The following is a 15816-nucleotide window of genomic DNA, read 5'->3' as shown; positions in this document are numbered from 1 at the left end:
TCACCCTCTCCTTCCCTCTCCCTCCCTCCCTCCCTCCCCCTCACCCTCTCCCTCTCCCTCCCTCCCTCCCTCCCTCCCTCCCTCTCTCTCCCTCCCTCCCTCTCTCTCTCTCCCTCCCTCTCTCTCTCCCTCCCTCCCTCCCTCCCTCTCCCTCCCCCTCCCTCCCTCCCTCTCCCTCACCCTTCCCCTCCCTCCCTCCCTCCCTCTGCCTTTCCAGTACATAAGCCCAAGGTGGTCAGAGCAGGGTCCCTGCCGGTGAACACTGTCCTCCTTTACTGTCAGCCCTGGGAAAGCCATGCGTGACTCAGTTTCCCCCGTCCCCGCTGACTCTGGATGTGGGCCCTCCCTCCCCAAGTTCAAGGACAAGCGGGGACACGGAGACCTCCTCTGGCCTCCCTCTCATCACACCCCCAGCTTCTGGCAGGACAGGCGCCTGGCACCTAGCCCCGTGCTATCTGTGGGGGTGGGGGCATTCGTTCCAAGACACCCCCCTCCCTCAAATACCAGAATCCATGGAAGCTGGGGTCGGCCCCCGTGCCGAGTCATCCCCAGGTTCCAGCGAGCGCCGGCATTGTTTGGGGAGTGGTGACGAGGGAGCTTTGTCTCTGGGTACATTTGGCCCCCGACACTCGAATCCACTGCCGTGGAGACGTGCACACGGGCTCAGCGGAGCCGCTCAGGTTGGCGAATCTGGCTTCCGGCGGCTGTTCTGATCGGTTCTCTGCCTGGGGCCGGCCCAGGCCGGCTCCCATGTTCTCTGGATTCTCCCCACAGCGGCCAGAAACCGAAGCAGCCCCTGAGCGCGCGGAGAGCTCTGCCCAGGCCCCATGGGTGGAGGCAGTGAGCACTGCTCCCCAGCCCTCCGGGGCAGTGGGGCCCGGGCCTGGCTGGAATGAGACGCCAGGGGCCCTTGTCCAAGGTCCAGCCCTGAGAATGTGGACAGAAACTGGGCTTTAGCTTCCGGCCCTGCTGTGTGCCGGGGTGGGGGTGTGGCTTGTAGAGCCCAGGAAGTGGCTTTTTTTTTTTTTTTTTAAGATTTATTTATTTGAAAGAGTTGCAGAGAGAGAGAGAGAGAGAGAGCGAGAGAGCGAGAGCAAGCTCTTCCATCCGCTGGTTCACTCCCCAAATGGCTGTAACGGCCGGAGCTGGGCCGATCTGAAGCCAGGAGCCAGGAGCTCCATCCGGGTCTCCCATGCAGGTGCAGGGGCCCAAGCACTTGGGCCATCCTCCACTGCTTTCCCAGGCCATAGCAGAGAGCTGGATGGGAAGTGGAGCAGCTGGGACTCGAACCGGCATCTGGCGGCTTTACCCCCTCTGCCACAGCGCCGGCCCTGGGAGTGGCTTTAACAGAGCAGATACTTGCTGGTGTGGGAGCTGTGACCCCCGTGTCCCAGGAAAGAGACATCCATCAGAAAAGCAACGATGATACCGGGGGGGGGGGGGGCTACCCAGGGTCCCTGCTAGGACAAGAGGGGCCCCCAGGGGTAGGGCTGTGGCCGTTCCAACCCGGGAGAGAAGCGCCCCTGGGACACCGGAGCTGAGGCCTGGTTTGCAGGTCCCTGGTGGTCACGGTCCAGGCAGAGAACGAGTGCAAAGGTCCTGGGGTGGGCTGCGGGGCCCACAGCAGCTGGAGCTGGGAGTGTGGGGAGGGTGCAGGAGGGCGGGGCACAGGTTTCTGGGTGGCACCCCCCAAACGTGGCTGTCCTGCTCCTGTCTTAACTCCTTTTCCCTCCTCAACCCGTTGGCCTGCGTGCCCCCTGCAGGGGCGACCCCGGCCAAGTGCGCCCGGCCCCCTCACTCCAGCAGTGGGCATACAGCAGGCGCTTAATGAATAAACGCTCGCGTGCAGCGGCCAGCTCCGCGCGCCACGCACTCTCTCTCTAGGGGACGCACTGTCCCCGTCTACCCGCTGGGAAGCAGGGGGGGAGGCAGGCACGGGCCGGAGCTGGGGCGCGCAGACGGCGGCCCCCGGGGCAGGCGCGGGCCGGAGCCGGGGCGCGCAGACGGCGGCCCCCGGGGCAGGCGCGGGCCGGAGCCGGGGCGCGCAGACGGCGGCCCCCGGGGCAGGGGCGGGGCGGAGCCCGGCGGCGGGGCTGCAGCGCCGGGCACGCACGCAGCGCCTCCGGCCCGGGAGAGCGCGCGGCCGGCGGCCTGCCGGGGGCGGGGCGCGCACGCTGCGTGTCGATCCTCGGGGAGCGCACGGCGGGGGCGGGGCCTGGGCCCGGGGGCGGGGCCTGCCCGGGGGCGGGGCGGCGAGGCCCGGCGCAGCGGACGCGCCAGTCCGAGCGCGAGCGGGGCGGAGGCGCTGCCCGAGTGCGCCATGGAGCAGCCCAGGAAGGCGGTGGTGGTGACCGGTAGGCGGGCGGCGCACGGATGGCGGCTGGGGCTGGGGGCCGGGGGCGGGGGCGGGGCTGGGAGGCGCAGGTGCGCGAAGTCGTCCCGGGTTTGGGAGGTGTCATCGCTCGCGGGGACCCAGCTTGGCCTGGGCGACCCAGAAAGTGAAAGAGGGGAGTCTTTGGGGCTTCATAGTCGGGGGACAGGACGTGTGGGGGGGAACCTCCCCTTCCCAAGGGGATCGGTGACCCTAGAGCGCCCACCTGGCCCGCCGCTGGGCTGCACCCGCCTGCCCGCCCCTCCCCGGCCTGACCCCAGGGGACAAAGGCCGATTTGCGGGCAGGAGGCGTCCGGGTGACACGGGAGCCTCCCAACCGCTACTCCCCGCCCTGCGTTCTCAGGGTGGCGGGGGGCCGCCCTCCAGCCCCCCGGGCAGGAGCAGGGTAGAGCCGGCTGTCAGGGGCCGTCGCAGCCGAAACCTTGCCTGTCCGGGATCTGCGAGGGTGAGCCCGACACCACTGCCACCAACTCACACGCCCCCACCCACAGACTGTCCCCCCCTCCCGGAGTCTCCGCCTGGGGCCACGTGGCACCAACTTCCGCGGGGGGGGCTCAGAATGGGGGGTCATTTTCACCCCCGCTTCCTGGAGAGGTTAGAGGGGGAATTGGGAGAAAGCTCGGACAGGTGTCTGTGGCCCAGGGCGGCCGCGCGGGCTGTAACAGGTGCGCACAGTCAGCGGTGGGGGTGCTCGGAGGGGGCTGCCACCCACCACAGGTGTCCTGGTGTGGTCCTCACTCTGATTGCTCCCGGCCTGGAGAGAGGGCAGCTGAGGCCCCCGAGGTCACGCAGTAAGTCCAGTTGTGCAGAAAGGGGGCAGGGCGCTCTCTGGGCACTGGGTCACGCGGGGTCATTTGCCCAGTGGGCTGGCCATGCTGGTAATTATTTATTGAGAGGTGTCTATACCCGGGGCGAGGGGCAGTGTGACCCAGGGATTCAAGGAGGCCGGAGCCGTGGACTCTGTGTGGATTTGAACCCCAGCGCTTGCTGTGTGGCTCTGGGCAGCTGGCTTTACCTCTCTGCACCTTGGTCCCGGCCTCTGAAAAGTGGGCCCCGCAAAGACCCGTGAACAGCCTTCGGTGGGGCTGGGTGCTCCCTAGCCTATGGGTTCCTGTCCGCAGCCTCAGGTGTGGGAGGACTGTCCGGCCTGGGGGAGACGCACACAGCCCTCGGCGGTGCTAACCCCTGGTTACCTGGGTTTCGCTTTTCCTGAGCCGGAGAGAAAATCATGAGAGATGGGGTCGGTGTCGTGGGGGGCATTGAGAAAGGGAGAGGCAGGGGCCCCTCGCTGGACCCCAGGGGCAGGCAGGTGGGGAAGGGGCGACCCCAGGCCGAGGCCCCCCGCAGCCCCCTGTGCACCTGCTGGGGGAGGAGGTGGCCTGTCGCTATCAGTGTGTTGGTTTTGTGTTTCTCTTCCCCAGGGTTCGGCCCTTTTGGGGAACACACCGTGAATGCTAGCTGGATCGCAGTGCAGGTAACTCGGCGGGGGTCGCGGTCCCCGGGGCACGAGCCCTCTGTGCGACAGCCCAGCGCGGGGCACGCGGCTTCCCCCAGACGGCGACGGCGTGGCTTCCGTGGCTGGTGCGCCCGTCTGAACGTTCCCAGCCGCCCTCGCGTGGTCAGCGTTCCCATCCGAGGTCACTCAGCGGGAATGGGGAACAGGAGAGGCGCTGGGTCACGGGAGCCCAGGGACAGGTGTCACCAGTGTCAGTTTCTAGGCCCCCGCTTTGACTGGGACGCACCCGAACGTGGGCTTTTTTTCCCCCTTCTCCTTTTTACCCCAAATCGTTTGCATCTATTCAGAGACACACAGGGTGCGCGATTGCTCCCCAAACGACCCACCTGAGGATCCCAGGTGTTGCCGCCATCGGGGAGGCCCAGGCTCGGAGATATTGCTGGGGCTGGGGGGTGTTTGCCACTCACAGGAGGGGGCACAGCCATCTCCTCCAGGCAGTTAAGGGGTGGGGGGGAGACCACACGTTGGGGCACGGGTTTCCGTCTGCACAGTCTTTTAAGCATCTTTGCCAGATGGGGGATTTGAGGGACAGACTGGGGAACAGTGAGGGGGGCTTACCTCCCCGTGTGAATAGCTGGATGGGGGGCAGAGCCCCCCGGAGCCCACACGCGGGCCCCCTGCTCCCGAGTCCTGCGGCAGAAGGGGAGGCAGACCCAACTTGCGAAGCCCGTGTGCCCTCCCCTCCCCGTGTTACCGTCCCCCACCTGCCCTGGCTCAGCCTCAGGGCCCTGGCCGTGGGGACGGAGGGCCGCGGTGTCCGGCCCGCCGCGCGCACCCGCTCCCCGGAGCCGCAGACAAAAGGGGACAGCGTGCTGCTGTGTGTCGGGCTTTGTGCCGGGTTCAGACAGGAGCCTCCACGGGGCTGACTGCACACAATGCCCAGTGTCTGAATTCCTGGGCCCCAGACACTGTGATCTGCATCTTAATGGGAGAGAAAAATCAATTAAACCATCTTTGGGAATCCCTCGGGCTCGGGGGCGCGCCTGGCGGGGCCGGTGCTTTTTACCCTGTGTCTGGGAGGAAAAAAAAAAAAAAACAAAACCCGGCCCCTTGAACTTGGCTGCCCGGCTGTCCAGACCCTTGGTGCTTTCTTCCTGACGTCCGCAAGACGGGGAGAGAGGGTTCCCACCATTCCTCAATTAAAAAGGTGCCAGCCTCCTCCCACCCGGGTATGAGAGAGGGAGAGAGGGAGAGAGGGAGAGAGGGAGAGAGGGAGAGAGACTCTCCCATCCATTGGTTCACTCCCCGGGTGCCCACAGCAGCCGGGACTGGACCGAAGCCCACGTCGGCAGCCAGCCACTGGGTGCCGTAATGAGTGACGACAGGGCCGGGGCACGCGAGCCCCACTGCCACCTTCCGGGGTGCCCGTTAGCAGGGAGCTCGAGTCAGAACTTAAACCCAGACCAGGCCAAATGGCCGCCCCAATCGCCTTTTTTTTTTTAAGGAAATCTAACGTCTCTACCCTGTCTGTATCTGGGCCCAGCTCTGCCCATCGACCACAGCAGCCCCTCGGGGGCCACCCCAGTTGTGTCCCCACTCTGCCCCTTTCCCGCCGCGGGGTGGGTTTTGCCTGTTCTGGAACTTGGCGCACACGGCGCCGCCCCAAGCCTGCTTGTGGGGAGCCCGGCGCCTTCCGCGTCCGTGACGTTGGCCCGGGCGGTTGTCCGGAGTCCCTGATGGCCCTGGGGAAAAGCAGATGTGTCTGTCAAAGAGCTGTCACTGTGGCTGAAGGAGGCATTCTTGGTGTGAGGACTTGGAAAGTGTGGCAGGTCCCCGTGGCGGGGCACCGGCACTTCCTGGCCCAGCTGGCCATCTGCGGAAGGGGTGTCCCCACCCCCCACCGCCCCAGCTCTTTGCCTTATCTGCTGCCGACTCCCGCCCCAGCGCCCGGTGAACTTGTCTCTGGCAGCCACACGGTGGGGGGAGACGGGAGCTGCAGGGGAACACAGGGAACCCCCAGGCCCGTGGCTGTCCCCTGGGTGTCAGCGCGTGCCCCCCGTCCCAGCTCAGGTGGGCGTCCCTGGCCAGGGACTGGAGGCCGTGTGCAGCGTCCCCTGCCCGAGGCCCGGGTGCAGGACACGGTGACATCACAGCGAGTCTAGACAGACCTGCCAAGGACATTAGCCGGGAACAAAGAGGGTCTTTCTCTGGGGCTCAGAGGCGGCCGCTCCCGCTGCGGGGCCTTGTCAGGTAGATGGGGCACAGACAATGCCGCGTCTGGGGCTCCCAGCGGGGTCCTTTCAGCCCCCGCTGCACAGGGGCGTGGGACTTGGGGTGCGCCGCCCCACCCCAGGAGACGAGGCCGGCCCTGCACGGTCAGGGAAGTTGAGGATGGAGCCACACCACGCCTCACGCCACACGCCCGCTCGTGGCTCCCTGGCCTCCTGGCCCCGTCGCTTGGGTGACAAGTTTTTGTGTCTGTGTCACCGATCCCTTGCCCCAGACACAGAGCAGCGCCCACCCCAACCAGCCCCAGCCCTGCTGGCCACTGACAGCCCTGCCCGGTCTCCCACCGGGTGGGAGGGGCCCGCGGCTCAGCCTGCCTCAGGGGGAGCTGCCTCTTTTTCCTGCCTTGTGTTTCTTGGGGCGAATGAGCCCCACTGGGGGCTCCTGGGTTTGCTCAATGGGTGGGCGCAGGCAGTGGGCACAGGGGACGCCCCCTCTCAGGGCCCGGGTTGGAGCTGCGCTCTGCTCCTGGCTCCGGCTTCTGCTCCCCGTGCACCCTGGGAGGCAGCAGCAAGGGCCCAGGTGCTGGGGTCCCTGCACCCACCCAGGAGACCCGGATGGAGCTCCTGGCTCCCGGCTTCCACCTGGCCCAGCCCTGGCTGCTGTGGGCACTATCAGAAATAAATATGTATTTGAAAGGCAGACTTAGGGAGAGACAGGCCTTCCACCCAGTGGTTCCCTCCCCAGTGGTCGCCGTGGCTGGGGCTGGGCCAGGCCGGAGCCAGCGGCTGGGAGCTCCATCCGGGTCCCCATGTGGGTGCAGGGGCCCAGCACCGGGGCCGTCACTGCTGCCTCCCAGGACTCTGGATCTGAAGCAGAGGAGCTGGGACTTGAACTGGCACTCGGATGTGGGGTGTGCGGGGGTCCCCAGCTTAACACCTGCTGTGACTCCGACACCTGCCCACGTGGCGCCACAGCAGGTGCGGGACCGGTAGCTCCCAGGGCGCCCCGGACCCCCGAGCAGGGCGTCTCTGCTTCCCTGACTTCTACCTGGGGACAGGGGGTCCAGTGCCCCCATCCCCATTTTACAATCAGATGCCATAGGATCCCCCCCCCATCACGGGACACGATCCAGTGGGCGTCGGGACCTCACGGGGCTGTGCCACATCACCTGTGTACAATTCCAGAACATTATGTCACCCCAAAAGAAGATCCCCAGGGCAGGCACTGTGGCATAGTGGGTAAAGCTGCCGCCTACAGTGCTATCATTCTGTATGGGCGCTGGTTCAAGTCCCGGCTGCTCCACTTCCGAACCAGCTCTCTGCTGTGGCCTGGGAAAGCAGCAGAAGGTGGCCCAAGTCCTTGGGTCCCTGCACCCACGTGGAGACCCGGAGGGAGCTCCCGGCCCCTGGCCCAGTTGTCGTGGGCGTTTGGGCTGTGAACCAGTGGCTGGGCGAGCTCTCTCCGCTTCTGCCTTACATACACGTAAGTGAACATTTAAGAAAGCAGCATGGGGCTGAAGCCCTTGCAGCCTGTGTCCATCAGGGGGCGGCCAGATAGGCAGGGTCAGTGGATGCTGGCCCCGTCTCGGGTCTTGGGTCTTGGGTCTTGGGTCAGGGTCAAAGTCAAAATTCCCGGCCCCTTGCTGTTCCTCCCGTGGCCAGGAGGTGGCGCCGCGCACCTGCGTTCACACCTGGGAACGCCTCCAGCTTGGTCCGGAAGCGAATTTACACATTCTTTCTTTGTGAGTGAGTGAGAGAGAGCTTCCATCCGCTGCTTCACTCCGCGAATGCCTGCAGCGGCCAGGGCGAGGCCAGGCTGAGGCCAGGAGCCAGGAGCTCCATCCGGGTCTCCCACACGGGTGCAGGGGCCCAAGCACTTGGGCCATCCTCCACTGCTTTCCCAGGCCACAGCCGAGAGCTGGATGGGAAGTGGAGCAGCCGGGACTCGAACCTCGCTCCACGTGTGCGGGACTGGGCCAACCCCTCGCCTGTCCCACGTCAGGACTCTGGAGTTTGATCCCTGGCTCTGGGCCCAGCTAACGCGCACCCCGGGAGGCAGCAGTGATAGAGCAGGTTCCGGGCCCCGCCGCCCATGTGGGGGACCCGGATGGAGCTCCTGGCCTCAGCCTGGCCCCGCCCAGGCTGTTGCGGCCATCTGGGGAGTGAACCAGCGGACGAGAGGTCCTTGTCTCTCTCTCTGCCGTTCACATAGAGGTTGAGCCGTGTTTCCCGAGGCCGGGTCGCTCTGTCCCTGGCAGCGGCGGTGGCCCCTGCCTGGCGCCCTCACGCCTCTCTTCTCGCCGGCAGGAGCTGGAGAAGCTGGGCCTGGGGGACAGCGTGGACCTGCACGTGTATGAGATCCCCGTGGAGTACAAGACCGTGCAGAGGCTCATCCCCGCCCTGTGGGAGAAGCACAGCCCGCAGGTGAGGCGCGCGGGCTCAGCCTGGCTTCTGCGGCTTTGGCCCAGCTCGGACCCCGGGATCGACGCCGCAGCCTTGGCCCTGCCCCCCTCCAGCCCACCTTTCTTTCCGTGTTGCTTTGTGGGAACGCAGGGCAACCTGACTTGAGCGCAGGGGTGGGCGTGCTGCAGGTACGGCCTGATCCAGCTGTCCCGCGGCCTCCCAGCTCTGATTGGCTCGGCTTGGCGCCGAGGGAGGGGCCTCACTGTGGCCTCCCCCCCCAGGGAGCCTCTTAATGGCTCAACACCTTTCCCCCAAGACTCCCCACAAAGGCCATGGCTGATGGTCATTGGCCAGCGTGGGTGACAGACTGGTGTCCCTGAACCAACCACTGCAGGGGAGTGATGGGAGAACTATCCTGATTGGCTGGACCCAAGCCACATGCCGACTGGGGCGGGCTGGCTGGAGACAAGGGTGTCAGCTTGGGGCCCTGGCTGTTGGAGGGGGCACGGTCTCCATGGCAACCACCTGGGCTGCTGTTTGTTTCTAGATGGATTTATATGTACATTATATACATTAAAGATTTATTTATTTATTTGAAAGTCAGAGTTACAGAGAGAGGAGAGGCAGAGAGAGGGAGGGAGGTCTTCCATCCACTGGTTCACTCCCTAACTGGCTGCAATGGCCGGAGCTCGGCCGATCCGAAGCCAGGAGCCAGGAGCTTCTTCCCGGTCGCCCGCGCAGGTGCAGGGGCCCAAGCACTTGGGCCATCCTCCACTGCTTTCCCAGGCCACAGCAGAGAGCAGGATCAGAAATGGAGCAGCCAGGTCTCGAACCAGCGCCCGTATGGGATGCTGGCACTGCAGGCCAGGGCTGTAGCCCACTGAGCCACAGCGCCGGCCCTGTTATATATATTTATTTATAATCAGAGTTACGCACAGAGAGAGGAGAGACACACAGAGCTTCCATCCGCTGGTTCACTCCCCTAATGGCTGCAACGGCCGGGGCTGGGCCAGGAGCCAGGAGCTCCACCAGGGGTCTCCCCTGGGGGTGCAGGGGCCCCAGCACTGGAGCTGTCACCCTGCTGCACCCCGGGGCGCACTTCCCCCGGGAGCTGGGGCTTGAAGCAGCGCTGGCTGTGACGTGGGTCCTTCCGCTCCGACCACTTTCCCCCGGGGCCCGTGAGTAGCCGGGCCCCAATTCAGCGTGTAACCGGCCTTTCTGGGACTGGCTAGGTTGTCGCGTTTGGCTGTAGCAGCCGGCGATCCGCAACAGTAACCGCGGATAACACGGTATCCAGCGCGGCTCCCTGACCCCGCCCGTGTGTCGGCAGCTGGTGGTGCACGTGGGCGTGTCGGGCATGGCCACCACGGTCACGCTGGAGAAGTGCGGTCACAACAAGGGCTACAAGGGCCTGGACAACCGGCGCTTTTGCCCGGGCTCCCAGTGCTGCGTGGAGGACGGGCCCGAGAGCATCGACTCGGTCATCGACATGGACGCCGTGTGCGAGCGGCTCACCTCGCTGGGCCTGGACGTGACGGTCACCATCTCGCAGGACGCCGGCAGGTAGGGCTCCCTCTGCGGGGCCGGGCCGGGGCGAGAGGGGGGCGCGCAGCTCCCTAGGCGTGCGTCCACCCACTGCGCTGTGCACCCATGCCTGGGGAGGGGTCGGCGGCGTGGCTAAGCCACCAGCTGCATCCCAGTCCCGGCTGCCTCCCAGGGCGTGCGTGCGCGCGCAGGGAGCCAGAGCTGGGACTCGAACCCGGGTCCTCCGCTGCGTCCCACGCTGGTGTCTGAGCCACCAGCTGTGGCTTTTCTCCGCTCTGCCAGAGGGGGGCGTGGGCGAGGGCGAGGCTCGCGGGGGGGGGGGGGCAGCGCGCTCAGACCCGGCTTCTCCCCCCTCCCTCCGGCCCTGCCCGCGGCTTAGGTACCTGTGCGACTTCACCTACTACACGTCGCTGTACCAGGGCCACGGGCGCTCGGCCTTCGTGCACGTGCCCCCGCTGGGCAAGCCCTACAACGCCGACCAGCTGGGCCGGGCGCTGCGCGTCATCATCGCCGAAATGCTGGGCGTCCTGGAACAGTCGGACCGCCAGGGCAGCTGCTGCCGCCGGCGCTGAGCCCGCCCCTCCACCCCTCCCCCTCCGGCGTCCGGGGGTGGGGGGCGGGGGAGGGCTGATGCGCCCCCCACGGTCCCTCCCCCCCCCCGCACCCACGGCGGCGGCCACCTGCCCGACCGCCGCTCCCAAGAGCCGGATTTCCTAGCGCTGTGCCTCCATGGATTGTTCTCGAATCTACGGCGGCTGGGGGGCGGCGATCAGTCGCCGGGGCCGCCCTGGGCCAGGACTCGGCCCGGGTCTCCACTCTGCTTTCCTTCCTCTCTCTTGTCAAGAGCAGGACGGCTTGGCGTGGGCGCACAGTGAGCGGCCTGTGCGTGCGACCTGGCTTTTGCTTTTGGGGTGCGGCCCCTTTTGCCCCCCCTTCCCCCGGACTGAAGACGTGCCAGGAAGCCCCCTCCCCCTCACCGCCATTGGGGCGGCCGCTGAGGGTCCGGGCACCCAGGGGAGGGCAGAGTCTGCCCCCCGGACTTTTCTATTTTTAACGTCTGAGACTTTGTAGCTGCTGCCGCGGTCCAGGGCTGCGATGGGGGTGACAGCCAGGGGGGCGCGGTCCCGGGGTGGGGGGCCGGGCTGGCGCTGATCTGGGCAAGCCCTGGCATGTTTTAGGGCCGGGCGAGGGTGGCAGCCCACATATCTGATGACGGCAGTTTTTGGAGACGGGCCCAGGACGCACGGGTAAAATTTTACCTCGTGCTTGACCCCCGGCAACTTTGAACTTGACCCCTGCAGGGGGGGGCGTGGTGGAGTCGGTGCCTCTGGAGGTGACGTCAGGGGGACAGCGTGACCCCAGCAGCCAGGGAAGCCGCCACCCCGGCTGTCACCCTATACTCGGCCCCTGATGTCACCCCGACCTCGGCCCTAGATGTCGCCCTGACCTCGGCCCCTGATGTCACCCCGACCTCGGCCCGGCTCAGTGTCCCCGACCCCGGGGACTGTGATGTCACTGTGCTTTCTCCAGCACCCACCTTTCTCCCCACCGTTCCCACGCCGCCGGGGTGCGTGTCTGATGCGTGTCGGGGTTTCCCTTTGCAGGGGAGCTTGGGGGGTGGTGGGTGATGGGTGACGGGGGGGGCTGGAGGCCGCAGGTTGAGATGATCGGGGCTCCCCCCCCCCGCCTGCTCCACACCTGTCCCCCCCCAGCTTGTGGTCTCCTGGGAAACGCATTGCTGGGGGCGCTGTCTCCACCCAGCCAGACCATGGGGGGGGGGGGGGGACCCGGCTCAGGGAGCCCGCGGAGGCCTTGGTCAGGGTCAGGGCTGCCCTGCAGAGCCCGAGGCGGGACAGGAGAGGAGGGGCTGCAGTGGGGGGAGGGGAGCCAGGCCCTCCCCCCAGCTCAGCGGGGTGTGACTTGTGTCCAGCCACTGCCATGGTGGAGTGTGTGTGTGTGTGACATTTCTGTTCCCACCACCACGCGGCTCAGCATCTCCTCGTGGGGACGGGGCCGGGGTCCCAGGGAGGGAAATCATCAGACCCCACTGAACCCATCCGCCCCACCCCCGCTCTGTGGCGTGTCCGTCCGTCTGTCTGTGTTTGGCGGTTCAGGGCCTTTCCAATCCCCCCTTCCCATCCCCCCCTCAATTGCAGAGCTTCCTGGGGGGCGGCAGGGCAGGGGTGCAGGGCTGTGAGGGGCCTGGCAGGTGCCGAGGGAGGAGGGGCGGTGTGCCTAAGCCTTAATGGCGGAGAGACGGCCTGAGGGGAGGGGGGCGCTGCGGGGCTGGGGTCTCCCAGGGAAGCAGAAGGGGGCTTCCCGGTGACCCCTGTGGGACCGGCGGAGGTGAGGTGGGCGATGCTGCCATCCACGCCTCCTGCCTGGCCCCCTCCCCGCCTAGAGGAAGGTCGGTGCTGTGTTCGCGAGGAAGTGACTTGAAAAAGAAATAAGACGGAGAGGCTAGAAGGACAGGAAGGAGAGGAGCCGCAGGCACTGAGGTTGCTGGACTGACCTTGCCACTGCCCCCCCCCCCGTGCCTCCCACCCTTCACCGCCCCCCACCCCGTGCACCTGCCCCAGAGTCGAAGCTACCGGAGGGGCGGGGCCCGGCCACGACTCCCACCCCGCGCCAGGTCCCTGCCAGGCGGGCAATGTCACGTGGCACTTGTCTCAGCCAGGGACCAGTCGGTGGCCCACTCTTTCTGTCTTGGAGCTGGGAGGCCAGCTGGTTTGCGGCTCCGCCCCTCCCCCCCAGGCCTGGGTTCCACCACCCCCCCCCGTGGCCCCACCCCAGGCAGAGCAGGAGCTGCTGGGACTTGGGGGGGGGGCTGCTGCTGTCTAGACAGTTGACCTTTGACCTCCCCGCCCCTTGTGGCGGCTGAACCCTGAAATCCCCTTTGGGGAAGGCAAGGACAAAGCCTCATTCTCTGCCGAGACCCCTGGGCGCCCGCAGCCATGGTAACAGCGGCCTCGGCCTCCCTGTCGCAGACTCCAGGTCCCCTCTGCAGGCCCAGGGCCGTGAGCACCCAGGACTGCTGGCCGGGAGCGGCAGGTGCAGGGCTGGGGTCCCCCGAGACCCCAGCACAGACTGCTGGGGCACGGGCTCGGGCTCCGCCCAATCCCCCACTCCACGCTGGGTCGCAGCCGAGCGCTGAGGGGGGCGAGGGAGGCTCCCACTCCTGGGGGAACGCGGCTCAGCCCCAGCTGCTCGTTCCCCGCCCCCACGCCCCTTCCCCAAGCCTCCCTGGGGTGCCAGACGCCCACAGAAGTGCCTGCCTCCCGAGGACTCCCAGGGCCCAGCGAGGCGGCCATGGCTCCTGGCTGCTCCTGGTGGGGTCACCTGAGCCGTTCCCAGAGTAGGGGTCTCAGCTCAGGGGGCTTTGGGGTCCTGATGCTGTGCCTCCAGGAAATGCCGGGTTGGAAGCGGGGTCTCTGCCCACCGCGTGGACACCGGTGGGGGGCGGGGGTCCCTGTCCCCTTGCGCAGGGGGCTCCTGGCTTCTCTCTGGGGTTTCCCTTAGCCTCTCAGGTTCTTATCTCGTCCTGGGTGTCTCTAGAAACATCCTGCCAGAGCTGCCTGTGTCCCCTGTCCCCAGAGGCGTCCCCGCCCTCCAGCCCCCATGTGGCTTCCCCCCACACCCACCCAGAGCTCCTGCCAGTGCCTTTGTTAAACTCTGTGTTCAGGACAGCCCCGACCCCGGCCAGGGCAGGGTCTCCCGGGCTCTGCCTCTTGAAACCTCAGAGAGCCAATAAAACACTGAAAAGGGGTGTCCTGTGTGTCCTTGTGCGAGGCTGGCGCCCAGGGGGCCAGTGGAGGGATCTTACGTCCATGGGTTTCTGTCCAGGGTGGGTGGTGCCTTGCTGGGCTCGCCGCGGCTGCCAGGTGTGAGCTGCCCGAGAGCAACAAGAGTAACCGTGGCCGGTGCTAACCCAGTGCTTGGGGTCCTGGTGAGGGCGCCCGCATCCCACGACAAGAGGGTCTGGGTTCGATACCCAGCAATGCAAGAAAAAGGCGATGCCTAGTGCGTGTCCTGCGCTTTGGCCAGCAGGGGGCGCGCAGGAGGCATGCCAGCGCCCCCCAGGGTTCCCCGTGTCCCCAGAGCCACAGGGCCGACCGCACCTGCCACGTAGGAAATACCGCAGAAGCCCCCAGGCGCGAGTCCGCTCGCCAGGTGCGCACAAGCCGCGGACACCACCGGGGTGGCCCAAGGAAGCCAGAGTTGATGGCACAGCGCGCAGCTGTGGCTTAGCGCCCAGGCTCCCGGTGCGGGGAGAGGCGAAGGTTCCCATGGACCGGACCGCGGCTGGGCCGGGGAGGGGCGTGTCAGCTCGCGCGCCGGCCCCTGATTGGTCTCGGAGGTCCTGGCCCTGCTTTGATTGGGCGGAGATATCTGGTACCGGCTCCAGTCTAGTGGGTGGAGGTCCCTTCGCATTTATTTATTTCTAATTTATTTGAAAGAGAGATAGACAAGGGTGGGGGGCTTCCAACCAATGACTCATTCCCTACGTGCCTGCAGCAGCCAGGGTTGGGCCAGGCCGAAGCCAGGAGCCAGGAGCTTCTTCCAGGTCTCCTACGCGGGTGCAGAGGCCCAAGGACTTGGGCCATCTTCTCCTGCTTCCCCAGGCCACAGCAGAGAGCTGGACCGGAAGTGGAGCAGCCGGGCCTCGAACCGGCGCCCATATGGGATGCCAGCAGTGCAGGCAACGAATTTACCCGCTGCGCCACAGCGCCGGCCCCTGCTCCGCTTCTGATCCAGCTCCCCGCTAGTGCACCTGGGAAAGCAGCAGGTGATGGCCCAAGTGCCTGGGCCCCTGCACCCACGTGGGAGACCCGGATGGAGCTCCTGGCTCCCGGCTGCAGCCTGGCCCAGCCCTGGCCATTGCAGTGACTTTGGGAGTGAACCAACAGGTGGAAGGCTCCCCTCTCGCTCTCTCTGCCTTTCAAGTAGCTGAAAATAAAATAATAAACAGCTTTAAAAAAGGCAATTCTGGCCACCAAGACGTTATCTCCAGTTGCGCCGGTGGGGCCGGGCTCACCCCTCCCTCAATCCAGGGAGCTAATTTTAGCAACAGGTGGATTTGAGATCATAAAAGCGGGGCAGGAAAATGCGATGCGGGGAGGGGGGAGGCTGGGTGACCTTGGGGCTCCCGTGGGGTCCTGCACCTGCGCGCCGTGGGGGCGGGAGCTCCATGCCACAGCTGGGCTGGGAGACAAAGCCGGAATCTGGCTGCCTCCAAGCTGGGCGCCCAGGGAGGAGGTGCCACGCAGAGCCCGGAATGCTGGCGCCAGGTGCTCCGGGGCCCTGAGCCGAGGGAACACTGCGTGGTCCCCCTAGCGCATGATGACGTCCGCCTCCTAGGGACGATGTCACTGTGCCGTCCTCAAAATTCCCCAGAGAATAGGAAGTTGGGGACCGACCATAGCAGGGCCAAAGCCCTGCAGAGCAACTTGAACACGCACCTGTCGCCCCAGCGTCGAGATCCGCGGCCCTTGCAGCCGGTGGGGGTGGGGGGCGTCGTACAGCCTGGGAGGGGCTGGGAGAGGCTGGGCGTGGCCTTTCCCCGGGTTCCCAGAGCAGGAGGTCTCGGTCCCTTTACCTAATTCTCTGCCTCCCACGCCCTCCACGTGCCCTATTTATTTTATTTTATTTGAAAGGGAGACAGAGGTCTCCCATTCACTGGCTCTCTCCCCAAATGGCTGCAGCAGCCAGGGCTGGGCCGGGCTGAGGCCAGGAGCCAGGAGCTCCATCCGGGGCTCCCGCGTGGGTGCAGGGGCCCAGGCACCTGAGCCATC

The 15816-nt window shown here is 66.4% G+C and overlaps 1 protein-coding gene across 1 annotated transcript; it reads left to right on the top strand.

Annotated features, from left to right (window-relative positions):
• The first annotated feature begins 2258 nt into the window (after positions 1-2258).
• PGPEP1 (pyroglutamyl-peptidase I) lies at positions 2259-13788 on the top strand. The gene is made up of 5 exons (XM_062178613.1): positions 2259-2354; positions 3814-3866; positions 8384-8500; positions 9810-10042; positions 10404-13788. The coding sequence occupies exons 1-5, from the start codon at positions 2321-2323 to the stop codon at positions 10594-10596; spliced, it is 630 nt and encodes a 209-aa protein (XP_062034597.1). The 5' UTR covers positions 2259-2320; the 3' UTR covers positions 10597-13788.
• The last annotated feature ends 2028 nt before the right edge of the window (positions 13789-15816 follow it).

The sequence above is a fragment of the Lepus europaeus genome, chromosome 20 (genome assembly GCF_033115175.1).
Source record: "Lepus europaeus isolate LE1 chromosome 20, mLepTim1.pri, whole genome shotgun sequence".
Lineage (NCBI taxonomy): Eukaryota > Metazoa > Chordata > Mammalia > Lagomorpha > Leporidae > Lepus > Lepus europaeus.
This window is presented reverse-complemented; position numbering and strand designations above follow the sequence as displayed.

Bases quoted from the DNA above. Each gene is read 5' to 3' on its own strand.
- PGPEP1 (XM_062178613.1), top strand. From the start codon at position 2,321: ATGGAGCAGCCCAGGAAGGCGGTGGTGGTGACCG. The intron at 8,501-9,809 runs GTGAGGCGCGCG...GTGTGTCGGCAG, and splicing joins GGGAGAAGCACAGCCCGCAG to CTGGTGGTGCACGTGGGCGT. The intron at 10,043-10,403 runs GTAGGGCTCCCT...CCCGCGGCTTAG, and splicing joins ATCTCGCAGGACGCCGGCAG to GTACCTGTGCGACTTCACCT.